We start from the raw sequence: 26,631 nt of genomic DNA on the forward strand, positions 1-26,631 counted from the left end.
AATCCAACAAAAAAGGCTACATCAGAAAAGACTCCTTTGCATTTACCGTGACTTTCCTGCTTTCAGGTTTTTGACTCATGCTGTTTAATTTTCTTGTTGTGACTTTTATTTTTGTTCAGGTGAGTTTACAAGGTGGTATCACAATTTACTCATAATTTGGGGGAATAGATATGGGTATGAGAATAGATGCATCTTTTCTTCATTGTGCGTGCTGGTTTAATTGTCACCCTCATTGTCGCCCTCCTTTTCCCATCACGCAGAGCATCAATTTCACTTCTTGCGCTTGATGGAAACATACTGGTGTGGCCCAGAAATCACTAGCCAAATAACAAGTTGCAAATAGAAAGCTTTGAGACAGTGGTATGAAAGGCAAAGCTAGTTTTTGAAATGGTGTTGATTATAATTCTGTATCAGCCTGCACGATTTAAATAGATGTTTAGCTCCGATTCAGTTGCACCTGTTACAGGCATCTCCACAACAGCAGGGAAGGACAATGATTTAAGGTTATCATCAGTGCTTTGTCAGTAAGCATCCAGCCCAGAGCTCTGAGCTCACAGCTTGGAGCTCTGCATTTCATGGTGCTTGGTCTTAAAGTTTTCTGTTTGTGACTTATTTGGCTTGTAATTTCTATTTAATTCCAGTATGCTTCCCTCAAATTTGAGAAGTGAAACTGGATGTGTAGACTTCTGTTGGGATAAGCCTACTCTTGGGTGACTTGGAGACACAGAGCCCAACCTTTGAGCACACATGAGGCTGAGACAGGGATAGGGCAAAGTAGTCTCAGCCGGAAGAGCAAAGGGATCAGGATCAATATGGTTCCCAAATGGTGCGGACAATGGTGTGGGTGGGGCTGATGTCATTCGGGAACCCAAAGGCTGTATCTACACAGCGGTCCAAAGCGGCATTCTCAAGTATGTGGCAGTGCTCCAGTTGAGCTGCCTCCAAAACTGGAACCCATGTAACCATGGTTGTACAGGGCTTTGGATAGGTCTAGTGGCACTGCTAAGTGACAGTGCTGATTCAGCTGTCCCAAGCTAATTAGCTCACATTCAGTTGCACTGTCTCCAGGCCAGGGAGCAGCACAATGTGCTTGGGGAAGCTGCCATGGGAGTGCCAGGACATGTTTGTGTGGTGGTGGCAAGAGGGAACCGCAGGTCCTGAAGCATTCCAGGCTCATTTAAAGTGAAGCACTACAGGGTGGGGGCTGCCTTCCTGCCCATCGATACAGTACATCATGCTCTGGGGGTGATTTAAGAAAAAAAAATCAATACACTGCTGTTGTAAGTATCTGATGGAAGCTGAAACACAAAAATGACTGTTCCAGAATAAAGGTGGTCCATGCAACTTCAATATGGCCCCTTGCATGTAAGAATTACGATAGGGTCTTCAGTCACAGGAGCACATCGAATGCCACATTGTCAGCAGAGCCTCTGCAGCGTGGCTTTGTAAAACTGTCACTTCCCTAAAATTTGCGTGATAATTTCATGCTGTTCCTAATCTCTTCCCTTCCCTCTCTCGCTGGAGCTCTGTACCGCTCCTTGTTCATTTCTCCCCCAAGGAGCGACATGCAACTGCCAAGAGGGGGCACGGGATTGTGGGCTCTGTGAATAGAAACGTAAACGCTGAAAAGTGCCTGGTTAACCCTGATTGTGGCATCCAGTAGAGCGGCTGCCAATCCTTTAGTTGTTATAATACTGAAAGCCAAAAGTCATGTTCTCTCTGTGGTTGGAGAGGGGTGTGAATTAAGAAATGCTCTTATTACCATAAATTCACACAAATACCAAGCAGCACGTGGCCGCAGAACTGTGGTGGGATGTGTCTTTGAATTCAGACTCAAGTCTCTACCCTTTGTTCTTCCGTTAACATGCGTTCGGGTTGGAACAGCGCTTACTCAGTAACAACAGACCGTTCCAGCATGTATAACATGCCCGAGTGTTGTTTGGGGTAAAGATATACAAAAGTGAATGTTGAAGACATTATATGCCTTCCTGGCATATAATAGGCACTGGTGACACAATACCAGTCCAGAATTCCTGAAGCAAAATGAATTGGAAATAAATTAATATGATCTGTGTGTGCTTCGATCAGTGGCCTCAAATGTTTTATTTGGTAAATGCTGCTGCTTGTGTTGAGTTCCTTTTGGATATTCCACCCCAAAATAGATTGCAACAAAACAAATCTGTGGGTGTATTTGAACAGAAACAAAACAGAAAACCCGGTGATTGTTAAACAACAGCGCTGCTTTTGAGAAGAGCGGATCATCTGCTCAAAATGTAATTTCATCGCCTTAAATGAACTTATGTGTCTTCAGCTAGTATCCATAATTGTCTTGAAATTGGAGCCTCTGCTAATAACTTTATGATATTGTTCTTTGTGACTTTTTCCCCCACATTTTTGAGGAAAAGCCTCTGCGGTGCTTCTGAGTAAGGAACCAGCAGGAATAACTAGCATTTTAAGTGAAATGCTAGGAGCCGGAAACATGTAAATTTAAAGCAGGTTTGTTCCTCTGTGGATGATTTAAATGTTAAGTACATGCCCATGTCGAGGATACACAGAATGGAATCTAAAAACTATTATCTCCTGTAGAAATGAACCTTCAATTTACTCACTGCACAGGAAGGGCAGATTCTAGTCATTTTCGCTGCCAGCAGGTGCCCTTTCGATGCATAATGGGCTTCGCATGTGTAATTAACACATGAAGGCTGCTGCTGCCAGGTTTTTCTTCAGGTACATGCTGCTAGGAGTTTTCAGGACAACCATGTAGGCCACAAGAGGCTTTTACACTGGGTTTGAAGATTAGGTATTCATTGACTTTCTGACAAAGACATGTTAAAAGGGGCTAAGACCAGACCCCACAGTTGGGAGCACAGGTGTGCACAAAGCAAACACATGGGCTGTGTACCCAAAGAAATAAAGGCACGAATAGCTGAGCCAGCCTGAATGGACTCTTTCATAGTGTTTCAGCCTGCGAGTATAACGAATGAAACAGGCTGGTGGGCGAAAAGTATGATTTTAAAACCTATAATTATCAGGGAGACTCTAATTGCACATTCACCAATACAACAACTGGTTATCTTAGCCTGATGTGAACTTTAATTAGAGTGGTAATCGCACACTGTAATTGTCTGAATAAATCAATTTAGCACCAATTTATGAGCCATAAATATGTTTCCCAAAATAGCTCCCATCTATTTTGTTACTGTGTGAACTTGGAAAGGTGATTTTGGCCATGAAAACAGATAAATCGACTTCTTGCCGTCTGCTGTAAAGCTGTGTTATTACTTATGGGCCTTTGCATCTTTGGGGAAATGAACTGGGATTGACGTTTATTTTTAAACTTCAGGGTTTTATTTTGATTTTAATTTTCATTTCAGTTCTTGTCTGGTTGTTTACTTTGCAGCTGTGACATAAGAATTTAAAAGAGCTGAAACTAAAGCAGATGGTAGAGGAAATTAAGGGAGTGAGACATCTCCAGCTCTAGTGAAATCTAAAAATCTTACTCAGAGCTTCTACTCCAGCAAGGGTCTTAACTGACTCTGTCGACATTGACTCCTCTGCTCGCTACTCTCGAAGCTTTCTCTGGTCATTGTGACAAGGACTGAGTGGTCTGAAGACCCAGGCACATCTACAAAAGGCGGGGGGGTGCGGACTCACCTTTGTGTCTATAAAGTACACTTAGTAGTCACTGAAAGCTTTCAGAATGGATCAGCACCAAGTATTCACTTTTGTTTCAGCAGAAAAATTCTGTGCAAATGAGTTGAGTTGTGACGTAGACATTCTCTGTGTCATCACTAAGATTTCCTACACTATTTTGTCCAGTGTTTCCAGAATCAGTTTTAAGACTCTGCCACCCTCACTTTCCTGAGGAGGGGAATTGGGAAGAGCTGAAGTAGCTTGGAGGCAAAGTTTGAGTGGCGCTTTTTAAGTTAAGTCCATTGGTATTAATAACTAATTTTGAAGTTTTATTTTCCTCCTTTCCATACAAAGTTTATCCATGAATAAAAAAAAATTTGAGATGCAACAAAATGTCAAATTATGTTTCACCAAGTCAGTCTTTCTTATCTGGGATGAGTTTGGGCTTTTGCTTGAATCTAATCTTTTTGGAGCAGCTGGAAGATTGTATTTCAAGTCTACAACTTTGATTCCCAGCCTGGTTCATTATCTCCTTAAATGTGCTCTCCAAATACACATGCTTGTATGGCAGGGATTAACCAGACACAATATTTCTTTCCTACCATGTCCCCAATTACTGTCAAATTACAAACTCTAAAAAAAAGAGACCTTGTGATATTGGATTCCATATAGTATCTTTCAAATAGTGATGCTGCCTTAAGGGGAGGCACCAGTACTTATGAAGTCTCTCAGAAAGCCTATGCTAAGGTGGCATGTTAGGTGTTAACAAGAGAGATGCTTTTTTTTTTCTTGTTAGTGTGGCACTTCGGATCTTGCTTGTTGAAATCACTTCTCTTTAAAACCCTGTTTTTGGCATTTCTTCACCCTCCGAGGGGAGGAACTGTTGGACAGTTCCCTCCAGAACCACTTCAATGTTGCTGAATCCATTAGAAAAGTCAAAAAATACAATCTTTCTGTGCTTCTCAATGCTCCACGGATAACAGCACCCTACATCTCTGTTGCTTGAAGGGAACTCTTGTTTGCAACAGCACAACGCCTCCACTACTCGGATGTAGTCTGTGATACTCTTCCATTTACCTGGTGAAAGAAGTACGTTCACACTGAGAAAGGCAAGTAGTGGATGGGTGGATTTGGTGCCTGGGTGCAGTGGTTGTTCTTTTGCCAACACTTCTCAGACACTCTTACATGCTGATCTACAGGGCTGAGAGAGGAACAACTACTGATTTCATTTCCCTGCATGTGTCCTTTGACCTGGTTTATCTGCTGAACCATTGGCTGTGCCATTTACTTGCTTTTCACTCAAGTTCCCTTCTAATTTTCCTTTTTATGACCCTTTGTGAGGTTTGGGGTTTCATTTTTTCCCCTCCCATCCTTTCTACCCGCTGGTCTGCAGTGGTCTTTTTTTCCCAGCAGTTTTTTTTTCTCTTTCTCTTGGATCCCAAATGCAGTTGGATGCGCTTCTTCATCTGGTTGGGGAGGGTAACCAGAGAGCAGGCACTCCCTCTGCCGCTCAGGGAGCAAGGGACTTAGTTCATGTCCAAACTCTAGGCATCGTGGCCAGTCTGGTTCTTCTCTGTGCCTGCACTAAAGGCCTTTGTGGTGATTCTTCTGGTTCCTTCATTGTTTGTTTTCTAGGTTCTTCCTCTTAAAATAAAGTGTATTAGAATTTGTTTAATTTGCAACAGCTATCCGAAAGGTTGGGGTCATATTTTGCCCCATTTTAATGAGTAGGTCTCTGGAGAATCAGTGACACTGCTTGCAAAGGAAAGCCCCAGTTCATGGGCATATGGAGAGCAGATTAAGGCAGTGTTCACATGTTTGGACACCTACAGAGCTGGCGTGATGCACAAAAACCAGGATAAGTGCTTGTTGCCCTGGAATAACTTGGCAAAGTCACGTAACTCCCTGGGCAGCAGTACATTGTCTCTTCTTGATGTCAGTGGTTTTTAAATTTCATTTTGTATTGAATGGCAGTATTTTAAATATTTTTTTGCACTTGAGAATAAATATCCCTCTATTTCACCTGCCTCTCTTCCAATTAGTAGTCGCCCACCTCTTGGGAGCATAATTAAGAGGTCTCTAGTTAGCCCAAGGAAAGAAATTAAACAAATTGTAAAAATGCAGTTATAATGAATGGGCAATGTATAGCCGTTAAGTCCACAATATCCATATTCATGCTTATGCATTGCTACTCTAATTATTTGATATTTACCTGTATAACTCGTTTGATTATAAATAATCCTTTTCTCATTGGGAAACAGTGTTGGCACAGTGGATTAATGGCCTACCTTTTCATTTCCAAAGATCCAGGCGTGCGTTTTGCTTAAACAGTAAATGTGTGTGCTGGAAATTAGTGCTTTTTAATTTTGCACTTAACAGATATTGGCTGCCACTAGGCAATTCTGTGTAATTGGTAGTCGTAGCTGTGGGAAGCCCCAGGACTAGAATAGCAGTAGTGTTGAACAATAAGTGAAAACTGAAGTGAGAGAGAGGATCTGTCATATCTGCATCATGATTTAGAGGGGCTAGAGCATGTGAAAGCACATTTCTTCTATACCTGCACCGGATGCCCTCTGCTGAAGCTCACCATAGCCTTACTGGAAATTGCTGAAATATACATGGCTGAACTGGGGAAGTATGAAAAACTGCTTAGTTTTTTCATGCTGTTAGACCTAAATAGGGGCTTGAAGGAGCCATCTCAGTGTACTGAGACCATTTATGAGATGGGGTGACACTAGGTATCTAGATGTGCAATGGCAGGTATTTATTTTCAAGTAGCAGAACACAGTTGACAGTAGGGCTTTATATAAAGTCTTAAGCAGTCATGGCTTCCGATATGCTGTGAAAGAGAGGAGTCCAGGCTCAATTAATTTCTTTCCCAGGAGAAACATGAATGGTGGTAGAAAGAACGGACTAAAGCACTCGCTGCCATTAGCGGAAAAGTACTTTGCATTAGGTTTTCCTTAAAATGGTACATATTTTAAACATGCTAATAGGCTTTTTGGACAATAATCTCATGAGCCATGTGAGAATTTACTTGTGTATACCAAACTGCTGTGGTTTTGATGCATAGTCAGAAAACCATTTCAATCCAAAGTTCCATGGCCAGTAGTAAGAGACCTTTTGACACTGTTGTATGGAAATAATGCACAAAATTAAAGGTATATCAATATTTCATGGCAGTCCTTCATGTTATTCTTTAAACTTGGGGTATCATTATGATCGTATGAGGAGGTTTTTCTTCTGCTCTTTGTTTCTAATTCCTGCTTCCCCCCTCCCCCATTTCCTCCAGTGACCTTTCATGATCTCCTTCACCTGCTTATTCATGTCATATTGGGTTCTTCTCTTGACAATAAGTATGTCTGATGTCACTCATCTTAAAAGAAAAAACATGTCCTTGCCCCCATTTGCCTCTCCAGCTGCTCTCTCATCTTCCTTTCACCTCTGAGTTCATTGATTATGCTGTTTGCAGCCTCTGTCTGCAGCTCTTCTCCTGCAACTCTGTCCTAAACCCTCTTCAATCTTGCTTTTGCTATTGAAACTCCAGTGCAATGGCTGTCGCCAGTCTCCAACCTTTTCCTAGCTGGAGAGTCAACCAGTCTTCAATCCTGGTTCTCCTTGACCTGTTAGCCGCTTCTGGTAGGGTGACTATGCTCTTTTTCTTAAACTTGCTCTCCTTTAACACCTGTGACTCTCCTGTCCTTGTTCTTCTGTATCTCTCTCTACTCTGCCAACGTGTCCTTTGCAGCCTCTTCCTCGTTCCACATCCAGCTTTCTTTAGGGGGCTCACAGCTTCTGTCCTTTGCCCGCTTTCCTCGCAGCATACCTTGCCTCTGGGTAGTCTCACTCACAGATGCTAGATCTGGTGTACGCTTGTCCCTGCTGCAGACCTGTCTCCTTCCAACAAAATTGAAGTCTTTCTTTTTTGACATTATCTCCTTGAAGATGGCTGCAGACATTTTCAGCCCAAACCATCTCTTCCATGCCACTTCATTCCTTGATCATGAGGAACAGCACTACCAGCATTCCTGTTGCTCAATCCCTATTTCTGGGATAGCCAAGCTATGTCTACATCTTGCAGATCCCTTCTGCATCGCATCTAAAATAAGGCGTTCATTATCCACACAACTTAAACTCATGTCAGAGCTCTTGTCATTCTGCATCTCACTTACTGCAGTATCCTTCATTCTGGCTTTGACAAATGCAGCCCTGCTCTGCTTTTATACTCTGAGAAAGTTACAGCATGCATTGTTCTCCTGTTCTGTTTCTGTCTTCCTTTTCTTTCTGTGTCTCCAGTGGCTTTGCCTTCTCCATCCTATTGAATGTGAGCAGTTTGTATTTCAGGACTTTTCACAGAGTATCGCCAGTCTGCTTATCTTCCATTCACTATTGAGATGATGTTGAGTCCTGTTTCCAATTGGGCTCTGATACCAGCTTCCATTGCCCACTTGTTAAATTTTCAGCCGCGTGTTTCCATGCTGTTTCTCATGCTCCCTGACATGTCTCCGGGAATAGGTCCCTGTAAACACCTGCAAAACTTATGCATTCTCCTCCATTCAGTGTCTCCTTAAAAATCTCCTTTCCCTACGAAAGACTTGACTGTTGTTTAGGTATCTGGTGTGTGGAGCTCACTGTCTATCAGGCCAACTAGTATTGTCCCTTTGTTTCCTTGTGTTCCCTCTCTCCTTTTCACTGTTTGTACTCGTAGATTGGAAGTGCTTTGGACTAGAGACGGTCTTTTTGTTCTGAGTTTATATATCACCTAGCACAGTGGGTTTCTGGGCTGGGATTGGGACTTCTAGACATTATGATTAAAAAGTTAGTAGTCACATATTAACCTTGAATGGGGCTGTTAAAAGCAGGTAGACTTCCTCCAAACAGCGATACCTATTCAAGTGCTATGTTTCTTTGGAATTCAGCCCCTCAAGATTAGTAAGCTGAACAGGCAATTCATCACCTAGTTATTTAATTCAAGATGTCTTGGGCTGTATCTTTTTTCCAGCATCTCAAAATCTCACTTGTTGGTAGTTGATTGCAGCAGTCCTGTTATTCTTATTAAATATATTATTTTCCTCAGTCTTTTTGTTGATTAACTGTGGAAGATCGAAAGATCGACATGATACAGTTAATTAACTTTTACAAATTTGAGTTTTTCTATGCACTCTGACAGGCTGTGCTTCTGGACACATTAATAAATGGCCAGTTTTCTGGAATACTGCGCCCTTCCTGCTTCCTTTCATTACATTAGCCAAGGTTCCACTAGATGAGACATTTGTAGTCTTAAGACTTCCTGCCGAGGTTCAGACTTTGTATTTTTGACATTGAAGCTGTCATGTTCCTGAAGCTACTTAATTAGAAACACATTTATTTCAGTGTATACTGGAGAAGGCTTGGACAGCACAGCCGGGCACATAGGGAAGTTAAGCGTTTGTGCAGCTGGCAGCTAAACGAATGGTTTACACTTTGAGTTTAAAATTGTTGGACACTTTCTTGCCCCTGGAATGTGGCCATTAGAAATAAAGCAGTATGTGTAAAGGACATCTCTATTTCCCACAATTAAAGCATACCAGTGACAAACAAAATACCTTCCAATTTGATGGCATTTCCTGTGTTGCGTTTAACCTGTAATGCGTACACCTTGTAACACTGCACAAGTTAGTGTTCAAGAGCATGATTTCAAATACTGCTTCTGACCTGTAGGTCTCTCAGTGAACCAGAAACCCCAGAGTTCTCCCTGCGCTAAAGAAACGAAAGTAGACAGTTACTTTCTAGAAGGTGGATAGTTTTAAATTGCTATATTGGAAAACACCAGGGTGGGATCATTCTTATGGCTCCTAAAACTTAGTAATTCACAATGTGAAATCGAACGCTTGAGTGAAAAGGTTGAGTTTGTAGGATATTGAAATTTTTAGGTAGAATGTCTTTTTACAAAGTGATTCAAAGTTTTGATTGTAGACTTCCAAGGGCAGGGGCTACCTCCATCTTTTTAGCAGCTAGTACGATGAGGGCTCCTGTGTTCACTGATGGTGGTGAGAAAAAATTCCCGTATAAGATTTTGGTAGTTTTTTTTCCATTAATGCTGCCAGTGCAACGTTTTTGAGCTGCTGTCTGCTCTTCCATGAGAAGGCAACATAGTAGATTTTGAGTCAAGTCACTATGATGACATCTCTCTCCCTCTTTTCACATAAGATGAGAAGAGCGAACCTTCTTCAATAAATCTACAGTCCAAAATCAAATGAGGGGTCATTTTACTCAGTCCCGAGAGTAAAAATTGTGCGTGCCCGTGTCCTTTCAATTTAATAGACAGTCTGTTTGCATTGGAGGGATCAGCAATAAAAATAGAAGCCTTCCCAGCTTAGTTGACTGAGAGTCCTCTAATAAAGCTAGATATGCTAGATGCTGTATGCCAAAAGATCATTTTCCCCTTCAGGGTCTTTTTTCGTATTAACTTGTCCTGTTCTGACTGCTGTCAATATTTTCATCAGGACAAAGTGGAACAGACCAACTTGTTGCTTTAACGTGCTGTATGATATCAGGAATTACACACCCAGATCTGGGGGCAGATACTTGCTCTTAGAATCTGTTCACGTATTAATATAGTGCCTTTAAGCCAAATTGCTGTTGCCAACTTATATCTTTTGGAGGTCATGAGGACTCTGGAATCATCTCCTAGTTGTATCCAAAGACTTTTTCTAAAACATTTCTAATGTGTGGGTGTCACTAACCAAAAGAATCTGTTGAATTCAGAAGTTAATATTAAAATGCTCTCTTTTTGTAATGCGTATACCCAGGGACTTGATGGCCTGTGTAATTGGATGATGCATATAAAAGTAAATCAATACATACTACTCTGTACGGATAACCCTCTACACCAGGGGGTGGGCAAAATATAGCCTGTGGGCCAGATGCGGCCTGCAATGCCGCTCTATCTGGCCCACAGGGCCCCTAAAAAAATTTGGAAAATTAATATTTCTCTGCCCTTGGTTCCTGTCAAAAATTGCAGGAACCAAGGGCAGTAAGACCCAGGGGAAGCCCAGCAGGCTCCAACAACAGCGGGGGGCCACCCACCCAACCCCACCTTCCATCCAGATACCCCAGCTGGGGTTTCTGGGCTTGGAGCATGTGGCTGCCCAGCACGGGAAGCTCAGGTAAGGGGGGTGGTGGTCCTTCACAGGGAAGGAGCAAAGGAGTGGGGGGGTGAGAGCTGTGGCCCGTGTGGGGCTGCAACTGCTCATGGCCCGCATGGGGCTGCCTGTGCCCACTCCAGACAGCCCCATGCAGGCTGTGAGCGCCGGGCCCCGGGCATGGGAGGGGCTGCTTCCCCCCTGCACTCAGCTTTTCCCTGGGCTCCTTCCCTGCATGGAGAAAAGCAGCCCCTCACCCACCCCATGGCTGGCACCCCATCCTGCAGGGGCTTGCAGCCTGCACGGGGCTGTCCGGAGCAGGAACAGGCAGCCCCAGGCAGGCTGTGAGTGGCTGCAGCGTGGGGCACCGGCTATGGGGTGGGGAGGGGCTGCTTTCTCCCTTCCCCCCTGCACTTAGCACTGCCTTGTAACCCAGCACTACTGCCAGGCTGACAGTGGGGTGAGTTACAAGCTGGTGCTGAGCGTGGGGAAAAGTGGCCCCTCGCCCACCCCCGTGCCACAGCCGCTTGCAGCCTACCTGGGGCTGCCTGTGCCTGCTCCAGACAGTCTCGCATGGGCTGTGAGTGCTTGCAATGTGCAGCGCCGGCCATGGGGTGGGTGCGGGGCCACTTTTCCCCCCGCTCAGCACCAGCTTCTTCCCTGCCGGTGAGCAGGGGTTCAGGGCTGTGCGCTGCCCCTCACCTGGGGGGCACTGGGTGTGAGCAGGCGGGGAGCTAGCAGGAGCACAGGCCCTGCACCGGTGTCCCAGGGCCAGTGCCAGGGGGGCCCAGAGCAGGTTGGCAGGAGTGCAGGGTCCCGGGCGGCAGAGGCTCTATGGAGCTGGGCCAGCTCCCCCCCACTGGTGCAGCCCAGCCCGGCTCCACAGACCCTTGCCAGCCTGTGCCCCGCTCTGGGCCCCAGTGGTGCTGGCCCTGGGACAGTGGTCCCAAGATAGTGACCGGGGGCAGGGCACCTGTCAAGGGGCGGGGCACCTATGAAGGGGCGGGGCTACCCATACAGCCCTCAACAGCCTGCCAAAACTGGGTAAGTGGCCCTCAGCTCAAAATAATTGCCTGCCCCTGCTCTACACAATAACACTAGATGACCCCAGGATCTACAGATATCCAGTGCTTTAGTTCGGGATCTCTTTGTCTGTATGCTGTGAATTCTCTGTGTTTGTTTAAAAATACAAAATGGAACAAAATACAGATATTTGTTTGGGATTTAACTGCTATTGTTTAGGTGCTGCAACTTTACCATGCAAACTGTAACATGCATTCATTAAAGAGAAACATTGGCTGAAAATGAAGAGAAGGATATATTTTTCAGTTTCAGTTCAGAATCTGGATTTTTATTTTTGAATAAAATCTAACCCTGTATCCAGCATTGCAGCTGATCTTGGAAGGAGTGTCTGTTAATTATCTTTGGCATTATCAGAATATAAACCAGCTGTTCGTTTTTCTTTGCAGTGCCCCAATGCCCTACCTCATTGGAATACACTTAAGTTTAATGGAGGTAAGTCTTCCTCACCAGCTCTGAGTAGTGTGTGTTTCTGTGATTTAGTCCACGGTTCAAGTGGTTACATATGTGTTTAACTTGAACTTTAAATATGTGACTAATCCAGCTAACTGGAATTGGTCGTGTGATTTACACATTTAATTTTAATGTTTGTATCATGAAGCTTTACTTAGTTATTTTTGTAGTCCTTTGGGTAAACTGCCTTTGATTCCATTTTCAAGCCAGATTCAGCAACTGGGGCATGTGGCATCCATCTCCTCACCTTGTGTGGTGTGAAGCTTATTTTATTTAAGCAGTTTGCTACAACTGCATGCAACTGCCTGGAGGGGCAGTCTGACTTTAGTAACATAAATAGGGACCAGGCTGTACATCGCCTTTTCTAAACTGTTATAGAGTAGTCTTATTAGAGTAACACCCAAAAGTTGTACAAGTGGGTAGCATCTGTGTTTCCAAAAGGTGTTGGATGGGAATATTGTACCTCTGGTCATTCACGCCCTGTAATAGGGGCAGTCTGAAAAACATGTCAGTTCTGGCAGCGGGGAAAAATTTCCTGTGGTTGGTGTTCAGAAAGCACGTACGCCTCAGTACGGGTTAGGATTTTCCCAGCTTGGTGTCTGAGGAGCTACCGGTGCTCAGTATCTCTGTAAACTATCTCACTTGTTGTTTGTCTTCAAGCACTTAAGTTTGAATGTGTGAGCTGTGCTGTACACAGTCTTACAGTGTAGCAGGCACTGAAATATGTTTCACATACAATAGTATATGATACAAGAATATTTGGAACCTACATCAAAACCAAGCATGGGTCATGGATTTCCTTTCCCCTGTATGTCCTAGCAGGGATCATCCAGGGTTGTGTCCTCCCAAGAGCCATAGATCCCTGTGCTTGTACTACTTTATAAAGCTCTATCATGCAGGGCAGCAACTCATAAACGGCTTCTTGCAGCGGGTCAAATGGAGTGCAACATACACATTCAATTTTAAGGACCTTTAAAGTTGCACTTTGCTGAAAAGCAGCAAATTCTGTGGGCCCTGGAGCCACTCTCACTTTTAAATTTAAAACTGTACTCCAATCTTTATCTCGCATATGATCACACACACTTGACAAGGAAACAAAACCCACACAGTGTATTTTGAATCCAAGCAAGGTGTGGTGGATTGAGCATGAAGCTAGAAGCCAGGAGATTGGGAATTCTCATCCTAGCTGGTTAAGCAGGTCATGTAATCTGTGTGCCTTGGTTTCTTCATCTCTAGGACAGGGATGATAACAACAGGCATATTGTGAAGGCTGGTGTTGTCACAGTCTTTTTTTAAAGACCATGCCATTCAGGCATTAAAAAGCATTTTAGTTACCACACCAGAGCCTACAGCTGTTGATCTTTTTCCCAAATACAAGAATGGAATCACCTCTCCAAACCCTCTCCCGTGAGTTTCTGAAAATTATCTACCATGTAAATGTTGTTCTTATGTTGTAGCTAAGGGGTGGGCAAAATGCGGCCTGGGGGCCGGATGTGGCCCACCAGGCCATTCTATCCGGCCCATGGGGCTGCTAAAAAATTTAGAAAATTAATATTTATCTGCCCCTAGTTACCTGTCATGTGGCCCTTGGTGGCTTATCAAAACTCAATAAGTGGCCCTCCACCCAAAATAATTGCCTGCCCCTGTGTAGCTGATAGGTCTCTTTCACTTATAGAAAAGACTTACTAACCTTGTTGTTCTCTTATAGCTCTGCGGTAGAGCTGGTGGGAAGGGAACAGTTTGTACTGTAGATTGCCTTTTTAATTCATGTGTCTGTTTTCAACAATGACCAGTGCCAGATGGGGATAAAATGATGCACAGAATGGATTAAAGAAAGGATTGGGGGATGCCCAGTTTCAGACCAATGAGTCAGATTTCCTGACTGAGAAGTGGGCCTGACCCTGCAAGTTTGGATATCAGTTTTCTAAATTTCAGAAGCATTCGCATCCAGTATCCTGGTTAGGATGAGGTGCATCGTATTTTCTAGTCTTGGGAGAAATATTTTTTTTTCCTTTTCCGTGTAAAAGACTTCAAGTCTCACCAGGGCACATGTGATTTGATGCATTCGATCAGCTAGAACCAGGTTCCTCCCAATTTAGAACTCCGCAAAAGAAGCCTTTTTTCCTCAGAAGCTAGACAGGATGTGCATATGATTTACTCCTGTCTGTAGATGGATTTTAATGCCCCTCATAGTGCTAAAAATACTACATTGATTGGTTGACAACACAAGGTGGTAATGATCTTACAGTGAGGGCATAGATTTGTTTCCTTGTCCTGTGTAAGTGCAACCGGCATACATTCTAGATTTACATGATATTTAACTCTCTCTCAAACACCCGACTATTACAGAGATGGAGCCATGTAAATATCTAAGTAAGGGGAAAAGATTATGTTTAGCATCTGACATAGCCCGGATTGCTTTCAGATAGCCAGGGCTTTTGGAACATGCGTGCATATTGGCAAAGCCCTGATATTTAGGGAGCCTGTCCTCTATTTGCTCCTAGAGGTACATTGTTTGGGTCTGAAAAGATTCAGTTCATCTCCTGGATATCTTTGCCATCGCCATTAAAAAGCCACACACACACAATAGGCTATTTGATTTATTATTTACTTGTAAGTAAAAGTATACTTTCTCTGTGCCCAGGCCAAAGGAAGATGGACTTTTGTCGAATTAGGCCATTATTGTAGTTTATCTGTTGTTCTGTTTCTGCTGCTGAAAGCCTACTCTCCTTTGTTGTGCCTTTCTCTATACATAGAAAAATGTATAGAACCTTACAGTTCTGTTGGCAAAATAATGTAGAAACGAAATACTTCCTTGTATTCTAACAGTCGTGAATCATTAAATGTATTCATTAGGACATCCTTCTAAAATAAAAGTTTAAAGATCAATTAAAATGATACTCTAATTACCTAATGATTTTTATTTAGAGCAATACAAAATAGTTTATAAAAAAAAGTATATAAATTGCATCCTCTGTGTCTTGCAAAGCATTTGACACATGCATGTTACGGTAGCAAGGTAAGGCCCCAAGACAGTAGTCTTGCATTTGGGTTCAGGCAGGTGGATCCTGAGCCCGTATGGAATCTGTGGAAATCACTGAGGCTCCACATAGGTCAGAGGTCTGTCCTGGCACCTCTGGCATCCAAACCAGACATTACTGCAGGCAGGGTACCGAATTAGTTTGGTGAGAGCCTACCGTATGCTGATATAACTAAGGTGGAAATAAAAGGCTAAAGCATGGGTAACTTGGAACATAAGAATTAGCTTCCTCGTAGGAGTCTATTTCCTTGAAAGTACCACTGCATTTCTTTAAGTTAATCTTCCCTTTCCCCCAACTTAAATTTTTTTTTAAAGGATACCCATGTTTTCTGCCTCTAGAGACCTTTCCAAGCCTCTAGAGACCTTTCCAAACAGCCGTGCACCTGAAAGTTAGCTGTGAGTTTTGGCATTGTTGGCGGAGCAGTTACTTTAATGAAAAATGACAATTTTTTCTTATGATTAAAATATCAAACGGATCCATTGACTGCTAAGTCTAATTTGCTGTGACTGAAATGTTCTCCAGTGAGATAAGATAATCTCCTGTTATAGGGCAGAGAGCTCCAGCTGATTTACGAGAGAAAATCTTAGTAGAAAATACAGAACTGTGTGGTGCTGTTATTTTTCAGCCTTTCTATCATCACCTAGTTAGTCATTCTTTATAAGATTTCCATTTAGCAATCCATAAAGCAACTTCAAAGAAGACTGAAAGTTTATAAGCTGTTAGATAAGCAAGGCTTGGGCTATTACATGAATAATAGAGCTCACTTACGGTACTAATCAAATTCATATTAGACAAAGATAAGTATGTAGTAGTACTGATAAATAGCAGCAAGATAAGAAAATGGAACCATCTCAAATTAATTTGTCCCATCTTCAGTCTTCCAGTTTTGTTACTAAACCTATATTAAACATTATTTGGGAATTTGTGATGCATTTAGTTGGCCCATGTGTTGTAAGTAATGCCCAGCTTAGCTGGCAGCCTCTGCACACTGTCATTGGACAGAATTGGTTTTAGTTGCCATTTGTGTAGCTGAGGATATTAGTGTGGCGGTGCTGATGGAAGAGGAATACCCTTGACCTAGTGGAATACTTACTGGAATTGAAATGCATGCGGTTTCATTTAAAAACGTTTGGGGATAGTCCTTTGTAGCTGTCAGATTCTGAATGGTTGACAGTGCAATCTTCCATTCAGGGCTTTCCACAGTTACAGAAGTTATACAATAATGTATCTCTTAGTCGTGCTTGATTCAGGGCAAAAAACTAATATTTGCTTAAAAAGAAAGCCAGTGACAGCCTAAACAAAAAGACAATTCTGTACCTTTAAATTGTCATCACTAGACCGTCTTCATCTGAAGTAGAAGTAAGTTACATTGGCCAAATTCACGGCCATTTAGTTTGTATACAAAATATTTCAGTTGAATTTATTAGCAAGAAAAAACCACTATGTTCTTTTGCTGCCCCTAAGCAACATGGGCCATTACCAGCACTGCAAATCCTGCATCTGTTCAGTGAAGCAAATGGTTAGCTCCAGCCCAATGAAAATAGATGTGGTCATCATAGCATAACTTCTAGATTCACTAAAATTCATCTTAAATCTTTAATTTGGTGGAACACTAAGTGTGATTAAGAATGTGGGTAGTGTAGTAGCCCTTCCCTTATGTAACCAGATGTATCTGAGTAAACAAGAACAGGGTGGAAAACTTTCGTCCAGAGATCTAGAGACTACCAAGTGTGCGCGTCTGAAAAACACGTGCATGCACTTTATGTTAAATTCTGGGGGTGACTATGAATTCTTTGGCATTAGCCTTGGGACTGTCTAGTTGTAGCGCTAATACTATTTGTGAAGGGCTTATCTTGTGAAGTTTAAGTGTATTATCAATCTAATTTTTTTAAGAATTGTATTTATGGAATTGTGGAACTGTTTTCCAAATCTTAAAATAAGAAGCTTAATGGATATTGGGGAGAGGGAGGGGATTTTTAAATTCAACTCCTGTTGAAAGCGAATTTTGTTATGCACATGTATACATATACATATGCATACACATTTTTGGTATAAACACAATTTTGGCAAGCATTGCTGTGCATGATTTAAAGGGTGTGGATAAAATGCGTCATAAATGCTTGAAGTCATTTGTAAAACAGTCTCTTGCTAAAAAGTGTTTGTAAGCATGAGAAGAACAACTTTAGATTTAATAAGAGATTTGTCATATGACATTATATGAAGTTTTAAGAAAGATCTTTATCATATTCAGCACTGAAGAGCTCTCCAGTAGGTGCAGACGTTTTTCCTTCTGTCCAGTAGCATTGGATCGTATCAACGCTAGTGATTTTTGTCACTCAGTTTGCAGCAGCTGCTTGTGATAAGGATCTTGAGAATCACCTGTGTAGGATCAGGGCTACTGCACATCAAGGTTAGGAGATTGGCGGAAGAGTGGAAGATGCACAGGGGGGGGTAGCAGCCCACCTGCTGTGCAAGGATCAAAGGGTTGAAAGGTCGAAGGGCACATCTAGCTTAACCATATCTGTCTGTTGAATAGCGATTTCAGATTGTAAATCTAAGAGCGATTTCATTAAGTCCTTCTGGCTGCTGTTGGGGCATGAAATAATAAAATTTTATATCCGTTGCTTTTCCTGCTTCTGGCAGCCAGATTGACACATTGCTGTCTGCCGTGTACTGGTGTTCTTAAGTAAATAAACTATAAACGTTAACCCTGACTGATGGAGGCAAGAGCGAGGGAGTCGTAAAGCACAGGGATCTCAAACTTACTGTTGTGAACGATACTTTGCATTCTAAGAGGGTATAACATAAAACTAGGTACTGATGAATGGATGCCTATATTTCTGTTTAAACTTTTGAACAGTTTTAACTTTGATAGGGGAGAGAGAACTTAGCTCAGTGTTAATATATGCTTGTCAGCATTGGGATCTAGTCACAAAAAGCTACCATTAAATTCAATTCATCTTAAAATTCGGTAAACCTAAAACAAACAGGTACTTGAACTATTTGCTTAAAAAACTAGTGCCAATAGTTCCATCTTAAATATAGAGTGCATTATTTGAAGCTCAAACTTCATAGCGAGGATCTGCAAATGAAGGTAACTGCAAACAAGTGCAACAGTGAGTGAGTTGTAAAAACGATGGGAAGGGCAAAAAGTAAACAAGGAGTATAAATAGTGATACCAGCGTGTATTAAAGTGGAAGTTAGCTATTGATGGAACATAACTTTGTTTCCAGTATATTGTTGACTATGGGCCCTTTTCCTCAGTACAATATTTTTATACTTTCTTTGGAATGTAGTTTTTGCGAACTCTTAAATAATATAGCTTAATTATCTCAAGTGTTTGGCTGCTCAGGAGTAAGACGAATCCCACTAACTGCTGCTTATTTACTGACCTGGTGTTTAAGGCCCCCTGGAGTTTGTTTGAAAAGTTAAGAGATTTTCACAGTAAAGGTGCCATTTCTGAAATTTAAAGTGCTCTTTTCACCAGGAGATAAGTTCACTCTGATTAAGTCAGTAATTCTTACTAAGCCATGTTTATGGAGGCTATAAACAATGGGTTCAGGGCGCTTGTTAAACCAGGTTTCCATACCGCTCCACTCTTTAAAAACTGACATTTAAAATAAAAGGCAGGTGGAGATGCTAGTTCGGCACACTGTATTTTATTATGGATGACTACTAGGAATCCAGTTAAAAGTGGGGAGCCTTCTTTTTGTGTGCAAATGACCTCAACCTTCGTTATAGACTTTTGAATCAACACAGTCTCAAAGTTTATAAGTAAATTAGATGTGTGAACTCCACTGTCCACATATGAATCGATAAACTTTCTAAGATACAATGAGTGTATTACACAAAGTACATATCCCACTTTCATAGGTGGGAGCTTATCCTGCTACTCTGTAGATGTCTTTTGTAAAATACTTAACCAACCTGCCCCATTCCTTTTGGTATGTAGCACTTTATTTCAGGTATTTTGTCCAGCCAATCAAGAGGCTGTGATAAATTGAATATGATTATTTGTTGCTTATAAATAGGGAGAAACAGTGACAGCATGTATAAAATGTAGCTATGGAAAATGGCTTGGATGGAGTTACAGCTCATGGAAATTAGTGTATTATATAGGTGTATTCAATGTCAAAAGCCAACCTAGAAGCTGGTGAATTGTAAGCGTGTAAGAGCCTAGAAGCTGACTCTCTTTATTTTGCTCATGGGACTGATAGATACTTGCTCAAACTAGTCACGAGTATTGTGAATGGAAGGACTCTCCTTTGCAGTGAAATCACTGTCTTAATAAACATTGAGCTTTTTCCAGAGAAGCTGCATCCTTTGCTCCCATAGGGCCATAGCACAATGGAGCTTAGTGCCAGCCTTGCTTTGAGTGACAAAGGTAATGCTGGGCCTTGTGGGGAGGTGAATCAGACTGACGAGCATGTACAATCCTTGCGTCCACATATGCTTTCTTGGGTGGTAATTACAGTAGTAGAATCTGCCAAAGCCTGAGATGAACCTGAGCTTTAGATAGATATCAAGTCCTGCCAAGACTGTGCATGTTTATGGCATGCACGGTTTATGGAGATCCACATCATTTTGCTGATAGATGAGGAATCTGCATCTGCCCCAGTTACAGAAGCTTTCACTAGCAAGTTCCCCTGCCTGTACGCCTAGGTCACCACTGGTCCTGCAGCAGGAATCCAGGGGAGGTTTCAAGCCTTCTGTCTTGTCCTTCTGGCACTTGGTTTTGACAAGCTTCTGGCTTTGGTTAAGCACATTGCTAAAGACCTTTTTGTTGAAGCTTTCAAGAGTCCTTTGAGTATAAGTGAGATTTTTAATTTTCTGAAACAGGAAGGAGCAAATCAGTTTGTCTGCAGCTTCCTGACTCCCAAAAGAAGTGAGACTCCTGGGTTACTTTAGAGTTTATCAGATGCATGCCAACTAAATGACCTTTTGGTTTCTGAGGGTGGGGAGGGAAGTACCTTGATTTTCATGAAGTACTTGTGTTTCTTTTGTGAGGAAAGCAGTAAATGGAATATCCTTCCTTTAAAATCGGACACAGTACTTGGGCAGGACCTCATTTTAAATGCCTTAGATGGTCTGCTCCTTTAAGAAGGCCCGTTTAAGTAGCAAAGTCACTTCATTAGTTTTCAGAAAAACGAAGGGAAGTGTTTTAACAAAAGAGATGCCCCTGGCTAGGTTTTATGCATAAGACAAACTTGTTCATAGCGCATGAAGCTTAAGCAGACAGTGGGAGATTTTTAAATTTGTGGCAGGGAATACAGCAGCCATTACTTCTATTTATCATTAAATATTGGATTAATAGTGAACATTTATGCTGTTGTTTCTGAAATATTGGCTTCAAAGTACAGACTTGGCTATTTAATAAGTAGCTTGGCATTTTTGTCTTTTAATTCATCATCTGTCCTGGAAATCAGTGGACTTTTGATGCCCAAAACTTCTAGAAGTTCAAGCTACTCATGTAGCAGCCCGTCTTGCACCAATGTGTGTTAAACATCTGTTCTGGCTGCGTTGTGACACCATGCTTAAATTGAGCCGAAGCATTGGCTTAAGACCCGAATCTCCGTGGTTTGAGGGGCAAAGATTAAAAGGGCTTCCTCAAACAGTTTTTAAGAGTAGCCAGCTTGTTTATTTAGGAGACTGGCACACTTCTAGGAAGATAATATTTTGCTTACTATTTAATGGAAAATCTCCCTGACTATACTTTGTAGTTCCAGTTTGGATTTTTTTTCTGGTATGACTGTGCATTTGATGCTAATGACTTTGACTAATGCCCAGGCATTGTCCTTCTTGGAGCTGATCCAGTCAGCACCATGCCAGAGCCCCGGCACCTGACGTATCTCCCTCGCGTTAAAACGATCAAATGTGCCAGATCCCGTGCTTTGATGCCCTCTGGGGTGATGCTATGAAACCTCTTCTGTATCTGAACCCATTGAGCAGTGTCTGGAGGAGAGGCTTCATGTCTAATTTTTCAGCCACTGCAGAGCCAGTTTCTGAACTCTTGATTGTTTTAATGTTAATCACATTTTTTCCCCCACATGGTTCTTCTGCATCTCCTTAGACTTGGCTTTTGTTGCTGGCCCTCAACTGAGAGCTGTCACCATGTGACAAGCACACTATTTTCTGGTGTGCAGTGTTCGAGTACAACTTCTCAACAACTTGCTGGGCCCTGCTCTCTGGAGTTATGGAAAGTGACTCCTTGTTCATTTTGAACAGGCTCTTCTGCTCCTTTCTGACCTTTTCCCTTTCTCTTTTTCCAGCTACTTTCTTTCATACGTCCTTACTTTTTTGGCTGGATTTGTGCCAGTGTAAACTGGTGACTCTGTGAAAGTCATTAGTGCATCCCAAGTGTCAGTCTGAGTCATCTTGCTCTGGAAGCATTTTAAATGTGATGTTTTTGCAGAAGATCAAATGATCTTGGATTCCTGCTTCATAGGAAGCCCCTCTTTCCCCCCCTCCCTTCCTGGTACTGTAGACATTGGGTGAGGATGGCTCGACTTTCCTAGAGGGAAGAATTTTCGTTCTGGGGTGAGATTATGGTGGAGATTCAGCTGTCTGAGTATCTCGGTGGATCTGCTTGGACCATTCCCTTGTTTCTGTGTCTGGTGGTAAACCACAGATGGAAAAACCAGATCAGAGTAAAGCTCTACTGTATAAATAGATAAATATGGTACTTTGGCACCAATAACTGAATCTAAAAGTAATAGGTGGACACAACTCCCACGTTGTGTGGAAAAAGTGGTTAGAAGCAAATATTTCAATTCAATTCTTGGGGCCATCAGCAGTTCAGTTAATGTTGCTTGAGAGGAAATGGGATCTGGCATCCTTCTCTTCTCTGGATTTGGACCACAGGGTGCCCTCAGGTACTTAAGTGGCCCAAGGTACCAATGGCTATTATTTTCCCAAACAGGCCGTGCCTTTCTTCTATTATGCATCCTTGTGCCATTGTAAGAAACATAAACACTCAGACTAGATTAGCAGACAGGGCTTTCACCCAGGGAGTGGGAACTGTGTCAGACTTATTCCAACTTTCCATCGAGAGGAGGGGATGTGCGGTGGGGCTTACTCTGTAGAGGTTTTTTGCCCTTTGTAGAAACAGAAACATGAAAAGATTTTTTGTTCCAGGAAAAACATTCCACTTGTTCTCCTTCTTCCTTTGTGGTGTTTCTCTCCCATGTTTGTTTCCCCCATTCCTTTTTACTGAAAGCAATTCAGAAGGAACAAGGAGGGAGTCCTTTTGTTCGTCCCTATTTGGCCCAGAGAACCTGGAGTTTTTAGCTTGGTTCCATAACCCATACAGCTTGCTTCCCTCTGGATCAGTCTTCGAAGTGAAAACCTAATATTTTTCCTCAAAGTTTCAAATAGTCTAGCTATGAGAGAATCCCCAAACAGCTCTCAGTTTGGTAGCATGCTTACTTCCCACTTCCTTGGAAAACAGACTTGGCAAAATGTGAGTTAGACCGTTACATGAAATGGTTTTGCCATACAGAGACTGGCAAAAGAGTGGAGGAGCAGTTTGCTCTCAGAAACTCGTGCTACATAAAGAAGGATGGTTATTCGGAGCGGTGGGAGGATCCCATGCATGCTTGCGAGGTCAGTGTCTCTGAAATCTGTGTTCTGTAATGTCTGTGGTGGTCTGGAAATCTCACGAGTTTCCAGGCAAGTCTTCAGACTTCATTTCACTTGTATTTGCTAATGATGCTGGAAGTTTGGACAGCTGATTTTTCCTACTCTGAGAATTAAGGAAAGAGTTTAGCTTTCCTTTCCCTCGCCTTTATCCCTAATTTTACTGTCTTACTCAAAGTTCACCTTATCTGTGAATACAGCAGTGGTTGAGATGGAAGGGCAAAGCCAGATCCTACCTTAGCCTAAACACCAGTTTTGTAACTAAAAGAGCTACCCTTCTCTTCTATTGAGACTCAGTGTAGACTGTTAAGACTTACTGATTTATTTTTTGAGTCTCAGTGGAGCTAACACTTGTGCTTAGAAACAGGAGTGCATGGAGTAAAATATGTATTGGAGGTGCTTGAAGTGTCTTTTGCTTGCATGATCTAAAGCAGGAGCTCTGTGACTTCTCCAGCAATTGCAGTATGCAATGTGGTAAGACGCGTCCTTCTGCAGATTGAGCCTTTCATCTTGAGAAATTATTTTTATAAAGGGGGAAAACACAATAAATGGTGGGGCAGAGAGAAACCACTAGCTTCTTTAAATGTATGTGGGAAAATAGTATGGTGCAAGGATGCTGTGTGTTGTGACATGTTTTTAGGGATACGATTTGACCCCACCCCACCCCTTTTACTGACTTTTCTATTTTCTAGAATGTTAGAAATATGGTCCTGGAAGATGTTGTGATTCTTAATGTTGACACCAACACACTGGAAACCCCTTTTGATGATCTTCAGAGTCTTCCCAATGATGTGGTATGTATATATAAAGCAGATATTTTCAAACTGTTTGTTTGCTTGCTCTTTTTTTTACTGATTATATTACCTAACAAGCGTGACTGCCTCTGCCAGAGCCCCGCGTGCTAGGTGAAATGCTTCCTTTATTCTTCTGCTGTTTCTGAAGAGTGTTTGACCATTTCTGAAGGGCCTTGAGCTCAGGTGAACATCTGGATCCTGCAAGCTTGGGCTGCTTTTTGTGTAATCCAGAAATGAAAGGGAAGCAAGATTGATGACAATCAGGTTGGGAACGCCTGCCTTGGCTTTGCTCCAAATCTCCAACTCATTTACTAGTTTCCAAGTTCTCTGAAGATTACAAAGTCTTGCCTGAAGAAGAGAGAACTTGTGCAAAATGTATATGTGTCCTGTGAAATAAAGCAAAAGATAAAGCAGATTTTGGGGAGACATGAGGCCCCTGGGAAGGACAAACGAGATGCTGTTTTGCACATTGTAAAAAAGGAAGAGAGATCTAATAGCGAATGAAGCTTTCTCCAATGTTTTTTCCAGTTTGTGCTTCACATTTTACTTCTTGCCCTATATTTTCTTTAGCATCCTTCATTGTGGAGCCAGACTGCCCACTTGATTGCTAAGACTGGTTTGTGCATATAGGTCTGAACTGTTGCTCATGTCTTGTGCAGTTTTGGCACTTCAGTAATTCTCAAATATTCACTATATTTACAAATATTTTTAAATTTTTTTAAAAATCAGTGTTCTTGTATAAATTGTTGAATGATGCTTTAATTTCCCCCTTTGAGCCACATATGCTTCCAATTTGCATTACACTGTATCGACACCACCCGTTCCTGGAGTATTCTTCACTAATGAAGCTGAGAGAAGATAGAATTGGTAAAGTGTGTAGAGAAAGTGCACTAGAAGCCATCTCTAGGTCAGCCTGCATCTATTTTAGAGCAGATGGAAAAATCTGAATTACTCTTGCTACCTATGCTTAGATATTGAGTTGACTATAAGGATCTATAAAAGTAAAGGGCCCTTCATTTGAAGGCCTAATTAAAATTCTGCCTCAGTGTACAGTTGAATATGAAATTGATATGCCGGGAAATTAAAACAAGCTGCCTCTTTTGTGGGTTGAGGGAAGAAACTCAAGTATAGATTTTCTTTTTGTGGCTCTTGAATATTACCTGCAACAAGAGAATGCTCTGCTCTCCATTGTCTTGTCACACACCTGTTTGAAGCATAATTGTCATTGCTTAGTGCATACAGAGCAGGCCAATGTTGCAGTTCACAGGTAAGCAGGAGTTTGCCATGTTGAGGGCTCTTTTTCCATGGTACCTGCTTGGAGCCTATTGTTAAACTTCTTCAAACTGGAAATGGAAAGGGAGCACTTTTGTGCTTCAGCCACAGGAGAATCCTGGATTTTGTGAGGTGCTTCTGCCTATTTAAAAAGCTTGCAGGCATGCAGACAGAACCACCATCACGCTTGCCAGGTTGTCTGGCTTTACCGTGGTGTTGTAATATCTTGCTGTGTCCTTGTTTGTAGTGGAGGGGCACATTCTTTGCAGCAGGTGAAATTGGTTTTCTGCTGTGATTTTTCTGCAAGCTAACCATGGCCTGGCACTAACTTATGTAAGAGGGCAAGCATGATTCCATTTTTATAGCAGGACCGACTTGAGTATCTAAGTGCACTCTGCTGCTTGATGATGAATAAATGCCCTACTTCTGGATACCTTCTCTTCTACCACATGCGTGTCACCTAAAGCACTCCTTCTACCAACTTAGAGCCTCAGATTTAAATACAAATGTGTTAACTAGTCTGGCTGTTGTGGTAAACCTTTAAATTATATACTATGATGAAGATCTTTTATCTAGGCTAGATAGATAACTCCCTACATGGCAAATGCCTGATTTTTTTTTTTTTTTTTCTTCTCAGTACTGAAATAGTGAGACTTCAAGCCATGACACTTTGGCGACTATAAAGAAGCATTGCTTGAAGTCTTGATGCGAGGTGAGCATCGAGTTGGCAGCTTTGTCTAGATAGTTTGTAGTTCTGGTGCAGTGTCTGGACCGTGCACATATGCTGCACGAACATGACACAGCTGTCCCAGCAAGTGTTTCTCCAGGGCTGAAGGAGCCTGGGGAAGGTCAGCCAGGGCCCAACTCCACAGATCAGCAGAGTACTTTAAGCATTCCTCTTAAGAGCTATGTGGAAGAGATCACTTGCGTTCTCCCTCCATATTCATTTCACTCCCAAGAGCTTCCTTTTGTGACTGCCAACTAGTTACAGAGGTGTCGGTCTCTGATGTGGTTGTCTGTTAGGACTGGGACTAACCCCAGAACCCATTTCACAGGAGCCACCACTAGTCAAGAGATTGGGAATGGCTTTGATCATGGTCTGTATCCATGAAGCAGAGCTGAAGGGGTGGAGTTCAGAACAGCGATTGCCTGAATCACTTTAAAGTTGCTCTACAGAAGGAAACGGAAGCATAACTGAAAACATCTGTCCTTGCCCTGCAGGATTCCTTGCCTGTAGCCTTGCAGATCATGGGGCGTTACCAGAGAGAAACGCATACAAACGTCTAAAATTGCCAAATATGAAGTGACACGCTTCCCTCACCTCTGCCCCTGAAGTGTTTCCATTCCTTTGCTGGGAAAAGTCCAGTGCATCATCATGGATTAATAGAAGTTAGTTTGCATTTTCATAGTTTGCATAAGGACAATGATTTCCAGCTACCATAGCTTGGAAAGAATGTTTGCTTGTTGGAAAGTGGCTACGCCCTTTTGGCAGTAGTTAGACGTTTGCAGGCTTCCCATTTGCTGCCGTGGGGAATTCGTGCATACATACTGCCTCCCACTGCAACGTCCTTTCACCGCTCGGGGGCCTGCGGCATGAGT

The 26,631-nt window shown here is 42.3% G+C and overlaps 1 protein-coding gene across 8 annotated transcripts in view; it reads left to right on the forward strand.

The window, feature by feature from the left end:
- The window catches only part of DENND1A (DENN domain containing 1A), a 283,149-nt gene that overhangs the window by 156,627 nt on the left and 99,891 nt on the right, over positions 1-26,631 (forward strand). For all 8 annotated transcript variants that reach the window (XM_090023062.1, XM_090023067.1, XM_090023063.1 and 5 more), the window contains 2 exons: positions 12,227-12,272; positions 23,659-23,760. In XM_090023062.1, coding sequence (XP_089879188.1) covers positions 12,227-12,272; positions 23,659-23,760 — 148 coding nt within the window. The remainder of the gene's footprint in view (positions 1-12,226; positions 12,273-23,658; positions 23,761-26,631) is intronic.

Source organism: Crocodylus siamensis, chromosome 11 (assembly GCF_052110815.1).
Source record: "Crocodylus siamensis isolate JL-2025a chromosome 11, ASM5211081v1, whole genome shotgun sequence".
Classification (NCBI taxonomy): domain Eukaryota; kingdom Metazoa; phylum Chordata; order Crocodylia; family Crocodylidae; genus Crocodylus; species Crocodylus siamensis.